At 43.3% G+C, this 14,482-nt stretch overlaps 1 protein-coding gene and 1 pseudogene across 1 annotated transcript; one reads left to right on the forward strand and one right to left on the reverse strand.

The window, feature by feature from the left end:
* Nucleotides 1-3,556, reverse strand: NLRP10 (NLR family pyrin domain containing 10). Its single transcript, XM_047070672.1, has 2 exons — nucleotides 3,274-3,556; nucleotides 1-1,637 (listed from the first exon to the last, which is right to left on the reverse strand). The coding sequence occupies exons 1-2, from the start codon at nucleotides 3,554-3,556 to the stop codon at nucleotides 1-3; spliced, it is 1,920 nt and encodes a 639-aa protein (XP_046926628.1).
* An 8,387-nt stretch (nucleotides 3,557-11,943) lies between these two features.
* LOC124505420 (60S ribosomal protein L34-like) lies at nucleotides 11,944-12,353 on the forward strand (annotated as a pseudogene).
* Nucleotides 12,354-14,482: the final 2,129 nt, after the last annotated feature.

Raw genomic sequence — 14,482 nt, forward strand, 5'->3', positions numbered from 1 at the left:
TCATTCCTCTGCCTCTCTGCCTTTTCCATTAGAAGACTTCTCTTGAGCCTTTGCTATATTATTGTCACAAGGACATTTTTGCTTTTCTTTCCATCCATTGCTCAAGCTGGTTTTGACAGAAAATGAGTTCTTGCCATGGGATTTCTTTTTATTTGAATGTTCCATCTTAAACGATACATCGCTCATCTGAACGCCCTTTACCAGATTCTTTATTTTAGACTTATACAGAGATAATTCCAAATCCCAGGCCCTGTTACATTTTATAGATTCCATTTTTTCTTTAAAATGCTTCAGATCCTGCTGTACCGAGGGAGAAATTTTGAGGGAGAACTTTAGCTCAAAGTTCGAGGAGGTCTCTTTTCTCGATATGTCCAATAAAAACCGTGTACTGAGGGTCATCTCCTCGTTCCCTGCCTGCCCCTCTTCATCCAGAAGGCTGTTTACTTTTCTGTGGGACTCTTTTCCCAGCTGACTCTGGTCCTCTTTCACCAGGTAGGACATGGCATAAAAAAATTCCTGGAAGCTAATGTGGCGGAAGGTATAGAACTTCTTGATGTCAAATCCCTCTTGGTAATCCATGCTGCTCAGGAAAGCAGCAAGCCTGGTCCCATCTAAATTGTGCTTCCTGAGGTCAGCTTCTTCAAACATGAACCTCTGGTGCTGGATCCCCTCAGCTGCTAAGGAGCACAGACCCCTCAGGACCCTGTGCCGGGTAAGCTCAGAGCTGCCTCCGTTGTCACTGGGCGGCAGGAAGGTAGAGACATAGGCCATGAAGATGTCTGTGCCATTACTGGGAGTCTCTGAGATCTCCCTGCCCTTCTCCATCTGCCCCTTCAACCAGGAGCAGACCACCCAACAGATGCCTGGGATCTGACATGATTTGTAGAGAACATCATTCCCTTGTACAATGTCAAAGGCATTTCTGGCTTGCTCCTCATCCGTGAAATAGGAGCTGAAATACCTCCTCCTCTCATCCTCAGAAAAGCCTAGGATGTGAATATGATGCGACTGTTTCAGCAAGGGCTTCAGATTCGGCAAAGCCAGGGGCCGGGTGGTGATAAGAAGTGAAGACGTGGAAAGCACCTCTCTCCTAATTAGAGAGTGCAGGATTTCCCCCATGGGGCTCGGACTCAGCCTCTTCAAGCCCTTTGCAAAGGGCCTCTGCAGCTCATCAAAGCCGTCCAGGATGAACAGCAGCCGCTCTGGCTCCCTCAACATCTCGTCCACAGGTGCCTGGTTGTCCCCACAACACCAGAAGAGGAGCTGGTGCAGTCTGCCCTCCTGCAACAGGACCACTTCTCTGCAGCTGACATAAAAGACATAATCAAACCGGCCTTGGTAAAGGGTGCCAGTGGCCCAGTCCAGCACCATTTTTCTGGCCAGTGTTGTCTTTCCAGTGCCAGCAGACCCCTGTAGTACCACTGTGGGCAGGGCTTGGTAAGGCCTTTCTCCTGGATCAAACAGAGCCTGCAGCGACACAGAGTCCAGCTCTTGCTCCAGAACGGGGAGGGCAGACGATTCTGGGCTCTCCGGGCTAGGCCTGGCCACGAGGAGCAGCTGGCTGTGGCTGCCGCAGGGTCCCCCCTCTTGCCTCTCCTCCAGGCCGCGCACATGCTCTCGGTATATTTCTCTGTAATCTGAGCCAGACACATGGGGTGTTAGCGGGTGACATGGAGATAAAGAAGGACCAAGAGGGCCATTCACACTCTAGATCCTGATCTCTAGTTTCATTTTGTATGCTAACCTCTATCTTCCTGAAGTTTATACTTCCAGCCACAAGGAGAGTGACTGCTACAGATGTGTATGTGTGTGTACCTGCACACATTTACATGCCTGGTGTGCATGTGTACACCCATATGAGTGTGCAAGGGTGTGTTTTGTGTGTGTGGGTATCTGTGGGGTATGAGTGACTGTATCCACACATGCCCATGAGAGTACGCCTATGAAAGCTTATGTATTTTTTTAATGTTTACTGATTTTTGAGAGAGAGAGCACGAGCAGGGTAGGGGCAGAGAGAGAGGGAGACACAGAATCTGAAGCAGGCTCCAGGCTCTGAGCCCGATGTGGGGCTTGAACCCACGAACTGTGAGATCATAACCTGAGCTGAAGTTGGATGCATAACTGACTGAGCCAGCCAGGCACCCCAAAAGCTTGTGTATTTTTGTGTGAGGAAGGCATATCAGTGTGCATCAGCAAGTAGGTGTTTGTAAGAATATGTATATGTGTAAAAGTCTCTGTGTATGTGACTGAGTGTTCCAATGAAACATCCTCATTTCAAATGGTGAAGACAGGGCCGCCTGGGTGGCTCAGTTTGTTAAGCATCTGACTCTTGACTTGGCTCAGGTCATGATCTCACGATTTGTGGGATTGAGCCCCTGTGTGGGCTCTGTGCTGACAGTGCGGAGCCTGCTTGGGGTTCTCTGCCTCCCCTTGTTCGTTCTCTCTCTCTCTCTCTCTCTCTCTCTCTCTCAAAATAAATAAATAAACTTTAAAAAAACAATTAAAAACTTTTTTAAAATTGAAATGATAAGGACAGAGAGGGGAGAAAGGGAAGGGAAGCTGGAGGATAGTGAAGTAATAGAAACCTATTTTTGGTAATCAAACCAGGTGCTCAAGATAAACCAGCTTGTGAGCAGAAGCCATGACTTTGTGCCAGAAGAGGTCTCAGGTGTGAAAGGGGTCTATGGATGGAGCACAGGCACCACCCCCCCAGCACCCCATGAGAAGGGACAGGAGACCTTCTGGGCTCCATGCCCATCCTGCACTCTAGGGCGGCATCAATCCATCAGTTCCTTGAGAGAGAAGGACGCAGAAGCAGACTGTCCTCTGTGGGAAATAGCCTGAGCTGCCTGCTAGGACAGCAGCTAAGGCAAGGTCAGAACCCCACCACCTGATGCCATTTCTGCTGCTTAGCGGAATCCCCTTCACCAACATCTTCCCCAATCTCTAAGTCCTTCTCCTCTCCTCTTCTTTTCTGTGGCACTACGACTGGAGGCAGGAGGTGGGGGCATTATGGCCACAAGATAATAGTAATCTTTCTGTAAATAAATCCCCACCTTCGGCTCGGGCTGTCAGAGCCTTGGGCTGGAGACCACCAGGACCCTGGGCACTGGTGCTCCTAGGCATGGACAGAGGGCAAGAGTAAGAGACAGCATAAATCACAGGCTGTGGGAGTCTCTGGAAATGTCATGGGGGTATCATTCCCATGATACATTGCTTACATACATAGTCCTGGGGCTACCCTGACCTCCTGTCATCCCCTCCTGCACTCACCATTCAGACAGATGTGGCTGAGCTGGTCCACTAGTTCCAACAGGTTCATGACTTTCAGGATCCTGAGCACCACCTTTGCGGCCTCCTGTGCTCCATACAGGGAAATCAGCAAAGAAGCCAGGTCCACCCGGCTCAGGTCCTCCAGTTCCCCCCGAGCCAGCTGCGGCTGCCTCTCAAGCAGGCTTCTGTCCCGTAAGTGGAACTTGAATAGCTTGAAGCTTTTCTCCTCAAGGTCACTCAAAACCCAGAGCAATGCCTCTCGGGGGCTGTGGGCCAGGGCCATGGTGTTGGGGTGAAGGGTCGAGTTGAGACCAGTGACCTGGAGAAGCAAGGGAGAGGGGAAGAGAGGTGAGCACTGAGGGAAAAGCAGCCTGCAGGCACCTCAGCCACTCTCCTTTCTGGGTGTTTAGCAAGCTGCTGAGCCCAGGCCAAGGAGAGAGGAGAGAGAGACGTGTTCAAAATTCCAAGAAAAGCGAGTAGGTGGGACAGCAGGGAATTTTCTTACTCATTCCCGGCCGTGCCTCTTTGTCAGCTGATGTGTGTCTGTGCCAGCAAATAGGAAGGAAGGGATGTGGGTGTATAGGTTCTATCTCTCCATCTCTCCCTCCGCCCCCGTTCTCCCTCTCACACACACTATCAGGCCCTAAATGCCTACTTAAGACAGTTGGGTTAAAAATATATACTTCTTTAAGTTTTCAAAGTGAGCCCTTCCCTGACTTTGCGAACCTATCCAGAGTTGAAGCATACTGGCTAGGACTGCTGAGGAGTCCTGGCAAGAAGGTAGAAACTCTATATCATCAACCCATTGGCTTCGCAATCAGCCTCATGGACTCAAGCACACACAGGATTTCAAAGCTGGAAGTTTTCTAATTCAGATAAGGAGACAAGTTCAAATAATAAAAGAACAGTCACTTTGAGGGCTCACTTTGTGCCCCATGATTTCTTTTCTTTTTTTTAAAATTTATTGTCAAGTTAGCTAACATATAGTGTATACAGTGTGCCCTTGGTTTTGGGGGTAGATTCCCATGATACATTGCTTACATACAACACCCAGTGCTCATCCCAACAAGTGCCCTCCTCAATGCCCATCATCCATTTCCCCCTCCCCCACCCCCCCACCAACCCTCAGTTTGTTATCCATATTCAAGAGTCTCTTATGGTTTGCCTCCCTCTTTGTTTGAAACTATTTTTCCCCTTCCCTTCTCCCATGGTCCTCCGTTAAGTTGCTCAAGTTCCACATATGAGTGAAAACATATGATATCTGGTTTTCTTTTATTTATTTCACTTAGCATAATACCCTTCAGTTCCATCCACATTGTTGCAAATGGCAAGATTTCATTCTTCCTCATTGCCAAGTAGTATTCCATTGTATATATAAACCACATCTTCTTTATCTATTCATCAGTTGATGGACACTTGGGCTCTTTCTATAATTTGGCTATTGTTGAAAGTGCTGCTATAAACATTGGGGTACATGTGCCCCTATGAATCAACACTCCCGTATCCTTTGGATAAATTCCTAGTATCACTATTGCTGGGTCATAAGGTAGTTCTATTTTTAATTTTTTGAGAAACCTCCACACTATTTTCCAGAGTGGCTGTACCAGTTTGCATTCCCACCAACAGTGCAAGAGGGATCCTATTTCTCCACATCCTCACCAACATCTTTTGTTTTCTGAGTTGTTAATGTTAGCCACTCTGACCCATGTGAGGTGGTATCTCAATGTGGTTTTGATTTATATTTCCCTGATGATGAGTGATGTTGAGCATCTTTTCATGTGTCTGTTGGCCATCTGGGTGTCTTCTTTGGGAAAGTGTCTATTCATGTCTTTTGCCCATTTCTTCACTGGGTTATTTTTCCCCATGATTTCTAAGTATTATCTCTCTTGATCATCACAGAAACTATCTTAGGGGTTACTCCAGATAAGAAATTTGAGAGAAAAGTGGTTTTCCAGAATTTTCCAGAGCCGGACCAGTGGGCAAAGAGGCAGGATTTAAATCATTGTCTATGACCTGGGTAAATAGGAACAGAAAGATGTGAAAAGAAAAACCATAGAAGACAGATGCAGAAACCATGTCGTTAGACTAACTGCTATCCCCCACTAGAGAGAACAGGATCTTGAATTGTGTTTAAAATATAGAGCTAATATGTTGACAGGGTGACAGTCTTCAGAAGAAGAGAAGCAACAATTAGCAGAAGACTTCAGAGTCCAGAACTACCCCTCTGATCTATAATCAATGGGAAATCCATCTCAGTAGCAAAATGTCTGAGAGCTAGAAAAAGGTATTTGGGAATGGGGAAAGCCACTGAGATTCAAATGCCAGCATTTTAACTATGCACCAAAAAGTGAGAAAAAAATTTTCAGAGTATGTTAGGATACAAGGGACTTTGGGTGCAAGTCTTGGGGTAGTTTGGAAAAGCAAGCCTATTGACACAGGAGTGATTTACAATAAACTGTCAGGCTCCCCTGAAAATCTCTGCTGTTGGCAGAGCTAATTCAGGAGACAGCAAGAAAAGATAGCACTAGAGGGTGCCAAGGAGATGGGCTATCTAGGCTTCAGGCCATTTGGACTCAAAGAGCTGGAGGTGAGTTAGGGATGACTCACCTCCCTTAAGCAGGAGCCCAACAAGCCAGGTCCTGGGAACTGAGGGAAACAGATCTTCTTTTCTAGTCAGACCCCAGCCAAGCCTGGGTCCACTTAGCCCAAACCCACTAGTTCACTTCTTCTTGGTGGTGCTGGTATTAAAAGGGTGGGTGGGACAATCCCATCACCTCCCCTTTCATACCTAATAGGCCCTGGCCCATCTGGGGCTGGGAGAGATGAAGCACCCCGAGGCCTCAGAACAGCAGAAACACCCACACATTCGATCTAACATTCAGTAGATAAGCGCTGCTCATCAGAAGAAAACTTGACTTCCTTCCTGCACATAGTAAATTGAAAAACAAGGGAATGGCCAAATGGATGACCTATTCTGTCACCAAGAAAAAAAAAAGAGTCCAGCAGCCCTTTCCTCTCCCTCTCTGAAACCCCAGCACTCTCCTACAACTTGACACAGGGCCAGGCTGGGGCAGTCTGACTCGCGAGGCAAAGGAATTGAGGCACTGTCACCACCATGTCCTCAGCCATGCATTGCACCATTTCTTCACATTGTTTAAACCACTGGAGGATGTGCTCCACCAAAGTGAAAAGGGAGAAAGACAGGAGCTCCATGAAACAGGAATCCAAACAAGGAGGAAAACAAAGCACCCTTCCCACTCTGCCCAGGGCACCTGGTCAGAGAGCCTAGAGTGGGGACAGGACAGAAGCCCTGACTGAGGAGAATAGGGCTCTCAGATCATCTCCAGGGGGAAAAAAGAATTGACAGAATAACAGATGCTTCTAGGCCCTCTGGAAGATCCTACTGAGAGGCTACTAGAAGGTATGGAGAAACTAACATTCAATACCAAGAAAACTAAACAAATAACTAGAATATAGAAATTCTAGCTCTAGGAAAAACAAAAAATAAGAAAGAATTTTACATAATAATAAACTACAACACTCCATTGTAAATAATGTTTGCATAGAAATAATAATGGAACCGCTGAATATTGATCTAACTAAAATGTATAATATAACCATATTGAAAGGACAGTGGTGGAATATTATGGCATAGGAAGTCAAGAGATAGTGCATAAAATTGATGAGACAAAAGGTAGCAGTAGATTTTTATTATTTAAAAGTGCAGAGATGAGAGGCACCTGGGTAGCTCAGTTGGTTAAGCATCTGACTTCAGCTCAGGTCATGTTCTCACAGTTTGTGGGTTCGAGCGCCACATCAGGCTCTGTGCTGACAGCTCAGAGCCTGGAGCCTGCTTCGGATTCTGTGTCTCCTTCTCTCTCTGCCCCTCCCCTACTTGTGCTCTGTCTCTCTACGTCTCTCAAAAATAAATAAATGTAAATATAGTAAAATAAAAAAATAAAAGTGCAGAGATGCAAGAGGAAACAATTTAAATATAAAAGCAGTTGCCTCAGGAAAGAGAGAATGGAGGTAGTGGAGTAGGGAGGGGGTTGGAGAAGTGGACCAGGAAAGTACTGGATTTGGAGCATAAGCTTTTTGATGTTAATTGATCTTTTAAACTATGAGCATATATGTTATAAAATAAAAATTAGCAAAGTAAGAACAGGAGGTAGAAGTAGAGATAGTAATACTGTATTGCATATTTGGAAGTTAGTAAGAGTAAATCTTGAAAGTTCTCATCACACAAAAAAATCTGGAACTATGTATGATGATGGATGTTAGCTAGATTTGTTGTGATGATCAGTTCACAATATAAACATATATTGAATCATAATGTTGTATATCTGAAATAAATATAATGATGTATGTCAACTAAACCTCAGTACAAAAGAAAGTACATTAACTAATGTATATAGACATATCTTTCAGGAAGCTTGACAACAAAAGGAATTGAGAGGTCCTGAGAAGATGTGGGGGATGTGGGGCCAAAAGAAGGTCTTGTTTGTTTTAATGTGAGAGAGTATGGAAGGATTTAGATGCTGATAAAAAATCATCTGACACAGGAATCAGGTTAGAAATACAGGCAAGAGACAGAAGTACCAGAGGAGAGAATTGAGCTGTGGATTGAGGCAGGATTCAAAGCAAAAGCAAAAGATTGGCCTTTGACAGGAGAATGGAGGGAACATCTTCCATCCATGCCTGAGGAAAGTGACAGGGTCATTTGGCAGAGCAAAGCGGGTCTGTGAGTTTTGTGGTCAGGTGAGGGTACTCATGTCTGGTGGTCCCTGGATTCTCTTTGAATGATGAGCAAGAGCATCTCCTAAGGGTGGGAGGGCTGCTGGTGAAGAGGGGAGAAGCCATAAGGGAGCAGCTTGGAGCCTCTTTTGTGCACCTTTCCCCCTATCTCCCCAAGGCCTCTCGTGCCCAGTGCTCAGTGAGTTCTGCCAGAATCCAGGAGAACAGGAAGGAATGGGAATTGGTCTCTCCCAGAGACTTAAACAAGCTGAGGCTAGAGACCAAAGTAAGACAGCAAAGAATCAAGCCCAAGAGATAAAATGGGAAAATGGAATGAGACATAGCCACATACATAGCATGACACAAAAAACTGAGTCCACTAACTGAGAAGACTCTCAGACTGGCCTTCCCTAGAAGGATCCAAGTATGGAGATGATGGGTCAGGGATTGAAAGTCACACTGGAAGGAATAGAAATGAGATGTAAAAAGACTGGTTTTAATTGAAGGGTGGAGACAGGACATGAAATGAGGCAACCCTGTCTTGGCTGTGGGCAGAACTGAAACTGGAGCAATGGAATCCGAAAGGGAAGGGGTGGAGACAAAGAGACAGAGGCCAAGGGTGGAAACGTCAGAAAAGAGATACAAAAGACAGAAGAGAGAAATAAGCGGATGAAACAGAAAGCTCTCTCTCTCTCCCTCTCTCTCTCTCTCTCTCTGTCTCTCTCTGTCTCTCTCACACACACACACATTTATACACTTATTCTGTAAAGAGGGTTTTTCTTAACAGCAAACTCTCAAGAAACAAGAGTAACTAGAAATATGTGTGGAGGGATTGAAGTCTCTGAGTCGAGCTACCAGAATTCCGTGCCTGCATTATAATCTTTCCTCACCCATGGAGGCAAATGCCAAGGCAAAGTTCAGTATACATCATTACCCCCTTGCTTCCAGGCCTGCCTAATAGAGGTAGGGGCTCCAACTCCAGACCATCCCTTCCATGCAAAGGCCCCTTGAAAAGGTGCCTTCTGGCCCCTATGGTGGTCACCATATTCTCTTTTATATTTTGGTCAGTTCTATCAAAGTTAGCATATGGGGTTGGTAAGTTTAAATGTCCTCTTGAGATCGACTCCATATAGCCATTTGGAAGTATCCATCTCTGCTATGAGAGGCTGCCTTTGTTCAACAGTACTCCCACATGGCCTTGGAGGAGAAGGAGAACTGCATTGTCCCCAGTGACTTGGCAACTGCTAGCAAGATGGCGGTCAGAAAAACAGGCAGGCTGGCAAAGTACATGCACAAATCAGAATGGGAAATATCAGAGCTAGAACATTTCAAAGTCCTCGTATCATTGGTACAGCTATTTAAACTCAAAACAAATGAGTTAAAATGCATGGTAACTTTGGCACCTGTGTGCTGCTGGAACACCACCACTCCATCAGTCAGGGAGTTGATGTTGAGGAGAATAACTATAATGGCTTCCAGTGCTTTGACAAAACTTCAGGTGTATACCCTTCTGGCCAAGCCTCTGCAATTCCATACTGTTAGAGCATTCATTGTATCCCTTTGGGGTTTCACTCTTTTTTAAGTTTGTTGTGCCTGAACCACAAAAAGAAGCATATATGGATTTCTACAGAAATTTTGATTCCATGAAAGATTTTGAGATGAAGAAGGCAGGTGTCTTTCAGAGTGCAAAATGATATTGGAATATAAAGGTTTTATTTGGATTGAGTTCCATAGAAGTTTGTCACTGACCTGTAATCCTTAACTATGAAATATGAATATTGTACACTAAGGAATCACTTCCCTTGATAAGTAATTAACAAATAAGAAAAGAAAATGCATGGCAAAATCAAAAATAATAATTAAAATGCTAACATTAGAATGTGTTTCTTAACTAGCAGAAGAACCTTAAGAAAACACAATCAGACAAATAACCACATTATAAGGCCAAATAGAAGTTAAAAAAAGAAAATGGAAAGTGTAACAAAAATAAACAATAAAATGTTAGAGGGGAGCCTGCGTGGTTCAGTCAGTTAAGCGCCTGTTGAAGCCCCATGTCAGGCTCTATGAGGACAGTTCAGAGCCTGGAGCCTACTTCAGATTCTGTGTCTCCCTTTGTCTATGACCTCCTCCGCTTGTGCTCTGTATGTCTGTCTCTCTCTCAAAAATAAACATCAAAAAATTAAAAATATAATAAAATGTTAGAAATTAACCCAAATAATAGACTAGGTATGGGAATCCAAAGAATTCAAATGTGGGCAGTTGGATTTTTTAAATATTTAGGTATATGCTATTTACAAGAGATCCTCCTAAAACATAAAGATATGGAATTCTTGAAATCAAAAGAATGGAAAAAAGATATATAAGAATACACTTATCAAGGGAAATCTGGTATAGCTATATTTATGGAATTCAAAAACTAGAAGAATTAAAGAGTATATTACTTAGTCAACCCATATATATTTGAAATAAACCATAATTTTTTTTTAGGATACTCAGTATACATTTTTTATTTTTTTTTCAATATATGAAATTTATTGTCAAATTGGTTTCCATACAACACCCAGTGCTCATCCCAAAAGGTGCCCTCCTCAATACCCATCACCCACCCTCCCCTCCCTCCCACCCCCCATCAACCCTCAGTTTGTTCTCAGTTGTTTTTTTTGTTTGTTTGTTTTTTTCAACGTTTTATTTATTTTTGGGACAGAGAGAGACAGAGCATGAACGGGGGAGGGGCAGAGAGAGAGGGAGACACAGAATCGGAAACAGGCTCCAGGCTCTGAGCCATCAGCCCAGAGCCTGACGCGGGGCTCGAACTCATGGACCGCGAGATCGTGACCTGGCTGAAGTCGGACGCTTAACCGACTGCGCCACCCAGGCGCCCCTGTTCTCAGTTTTTAAGAGTCTCTTATGCTTTGGCTCTCTCCCACTCTCTTTTTTTTTTTTTTTTTTCCTTCCCCTCCTCCATGGGTTTCTGTTAAGTTTCTCAGGATCCACATAAGAGTGAAAACATACAGTATCTGTCTTTCTCTGTATGGCTTATTTCACTTAGCATCACACTCTCCAGTTCCATCCACGTTGCTACAAAGGGCCATATTTCGTTCTTTCTCATTTCCATGTAGTACTCCATTGTGTATATAAACCACAATTTCTTCATGTATTCATCAGTTGGTGGACATTTAGGCTCTTTCCATAATTTAGCTATTGTTGAGAGTGCTGCTATAAACATTGGGGTACAAGTGCCCCTATGCATCAGTACTCCTGTATCCCTTGGGTAAATTCCTAGCAGTGCTATTGCTGGGTCATAGGGTAGGTCTATTTTTAATTTTCTGAGGAACCTCCACACTGCTTTCCAGAGTGGCTGCACCATAAATAAACCATAATTTTTAAGCAAATGATGTTACACACAAATTCAGGTGAATAGTCACTAATCAGGGTGGGGCGGGAAGGCAATGAGATCTTGGGCATGAGCAATAGGTATATGTAAAGCAGCAGTGCTGGATCCAACCCATACCAGCTCTTGAAAGCCAGTTGGCAAATTTTCAGGAATTTTGAGAGCCAGTAGCTTGAAATCAACCATGATAGGAATATCTATACTATGGAAATTGATAACAAAACTAGGGTCACTTTTTTTAAGGGAGCTGGTTGTTAAACATTTACTAGCATACCACTGAATGATAATATGCTAATACTCATGATAATATTACCTATTATAATGTTCTAATTTTCATAGTAATAAATTCTATTGTATATAATTCTATTTTAATAAATTCATATTCTAATATATTAATTCATAATACTACTGTTGATAATGTTCTAATCCTTGGTTTGGGTTGTAGGTTCTGTTCATCATTTTAAAAAATGAATGAATGTTCTAGTTCTTGGTTTGGATAATAAGTCCCGTTCATTACATTATTTAAAAAATAATGAGTGCCTCTTCCGGGGACGGCGTCTGTAGGCATTCAGAATGGTCCAGCGTTTGACATACCGTCGTAGGCTGTCCTACAACACAGCCTCTAACAAAACTAGGCTGTCCTGAACCCCGGGTAATAGAATCGTTTACCTTTATACCAAGAAGGTTGGGAAAGCACCAAAATCTGCATGTGGCGTGTGCCCAGGCGGACTTCGAGGAGTTCGTGCTGTGAGACCTAAAGTTCTTAAGAGGCTGTCCAAAATGAAAAAACATGTCATCAGGGCCTACGGTGGTTCCATGTGTGCTGAGTGTGTTCGTGACAGGATCAAACATGCATTCCTTATTGAGGAGAAGAAAATCGTTGTGAAAGTGTTGAAGGCACAAGCACAGAGTCAGAAAGCTAAATAAAGAAATGAAGCTTTTTTGAGTAATAAAACAATCAAAGGCAAAAAATAATAAAAAAATAAAAAATAATGAGTGAATGAATGAATGGAACTAAAAAAGCAGTTCATGAATGAACCCAAGTGTCATGAACCAAAGAGTATGATTATTACAATTCTGTATACCTGCGATAGAAAAAAGAGCACTAAGTTTCTGGAGGACATCAAGTATCAAAAGAACCTCCACTAATGAGTGTGGTCCATGGACACCTGAAAAGAACCACCTCACTTTCAAAGCAACACACCAGATGCAAGAATGAGAAGATGGGCACATCTAGCCCAATGGAGGTGATTCTTCTTGGCTCCTTCACTGAGAGAGCCTCTCAAAGGTCAGCTCTGGGCTACAACACTGGCCCAGGCAGGGTAGACTTATGTCTCCTGTGATATTCACAGAAAGATCTGGGGCCACCCTAAAGTCTCCTTTCCTGAAGTTATAAGCAACAGCCATATGGTCATGGTTCTTGGGCCAGGCAAGACCCAGCCCCTAAGCGTAGCTTAGGCAAGAAGGGCAGAAAAGACCCACAGCTAATATCATCCTCAATGGGGAAAAACTGAGAGTTTTTCCCCTAAGGTCAGGGACACAACAGGGATGTCCACTCTCACCACTGTTGTTCAACACAGTGTTGGAAGTCCTAGGCTCAGCAATCAGACAACAAAAAGAAATAAAAGTCATCCAAATTGGCAAGGAAGAAGTCAAACTTTCATTCTTCACCAATGACATGATACTCTATGTGAAAAATCCAAAGGACTCCACCAAAAAACTGCTAGAACTGGTCCATGAATTCAGCAAAGTCACAGGATATAAAAATCAACATACAAAAATTGGTTGCATTTCTATACACCAATAATGAAGCAACAGAAAGAGAAATCAAAGAATCAATCCCATTTACAATGCACCACAAACCATAAGATACCTAGGAATAAACATAACCAAAGAGGTAAAAGATCTGTGCTCTGAAAACTATAGAATTCTTATGAAATAAGTTGAAGAAGACACAAAGAAATGGAAAAACATGCTATGCTCATGGATCAGAAGGACAAACATTGTTAAAATATCAATACTACCCAAAGCAATCTACACATTCAATGCAATTCCTATCAAAATAACACCAGAATTCTTCACAGAGCTGAAACAATTCTAAAATTTGTATGGAACCAGAAAAGATCCCAAATAGCTAAAGCAATCCTGAAAAAGAAAACCAAAGCTGGAGGCATCACAGTTCCGGTCTTCAAGCTGTATTACAAAGTTTGAATCATCAAGACAGTATGGTACTGGCACAAAACCACATAGATGAAAGGAACAGAATAGAGAACCCAGAAATGGACCCACAAATGTATGGCCAACTAATCTTTGACAAAGTGGGAAAGAGTATCCAATGGAATAAAGACAGTCTCTTCAGCAAGTGGTGATGGGAAAACTGGACAGTGACATGCAGAAGAATGAACCTGGACCACTTTCTTACACCATACACAAAAATAAACTCAAAATGGATAAAAGACCTAAATGTAGGACAGGAAGCCATCAAAATCCTAGAGGAGAAAACAGGCAGCAACATTTTTTACCTCAGCTGTAGCAACTTCTTACTAGACATGTCTCCAGAGACAAGGGAAACAAAAGCAAAAATGAACTATTGGGACTTCATCAAGATACAAATCATCTGCATAGCGAAGGAAATGATCAACAAAACTAAAAAGCAACCAACAGAATGGGAGAAGATATTTGCAAATGACATATCAGATAAAGGGTTAGTATCCAAAATCTATAAAGAACTTATCAAACTCAGGGCACCTGGGTGGCTCAGTCAGTTAAGCGTCTGACTTCACCTCAGGTCATGATCTCAAGGTTTGTGAATTCCAGCCCATCAGGCTCACTGCTGTCAGCTCAGAGCCCGCTTTGGATCCTCTGTCCCCCTCTCTCTGCCCCTCCCCTGCTCTCTCTCTCTCTCTCTGTCTCTCTCTCTCAAAAATAGATTAACATTTTTTTTTAAAAAAAGAACTTATCAAACTCAACACCAAAAAAACAAATAATCCAGTGAAGAAATGAGCAAAAGACATGAACACTTTTCCAAAGAAGACATCCAGATGGCTAAGAGACACATGAAAGAATGCTCAACATCACTCATCA

The sequence above is a fragment of the Lynx rufus genome, unplaced genomic scaffold, assembly GCF_022079265.1.
Source record: "Lynx rufus isolate CCGP_SWC_20201006 ecotype Redwood Valley unplaced genomic scaffold, mLynRuf1.p SCAF_9, whole genome shotgun sequence".
NCBI classification, from domain to species: Eukaryota; Metazoa; Chordata; class Mammalia; order Carnivora; family Felidae; genus Lynx; species Lynx rufus.

Coding starts and splice junctions, on each gene's coding strand:
- NLRP10 (XM_047070672.1), bottom strand. CDS start 3,556: ATGGCCCTGGCCCACAGCCCCCGAGAGGCATTGCTCTGGGTTTTGAGT. Junction 1,638..3,273: donor CAGCCACATCTGTCTGAATG/GTGAGTGCAGGA, acceptor TGTCTGGCTCAG/ATTACAGAGAAATATACCGA.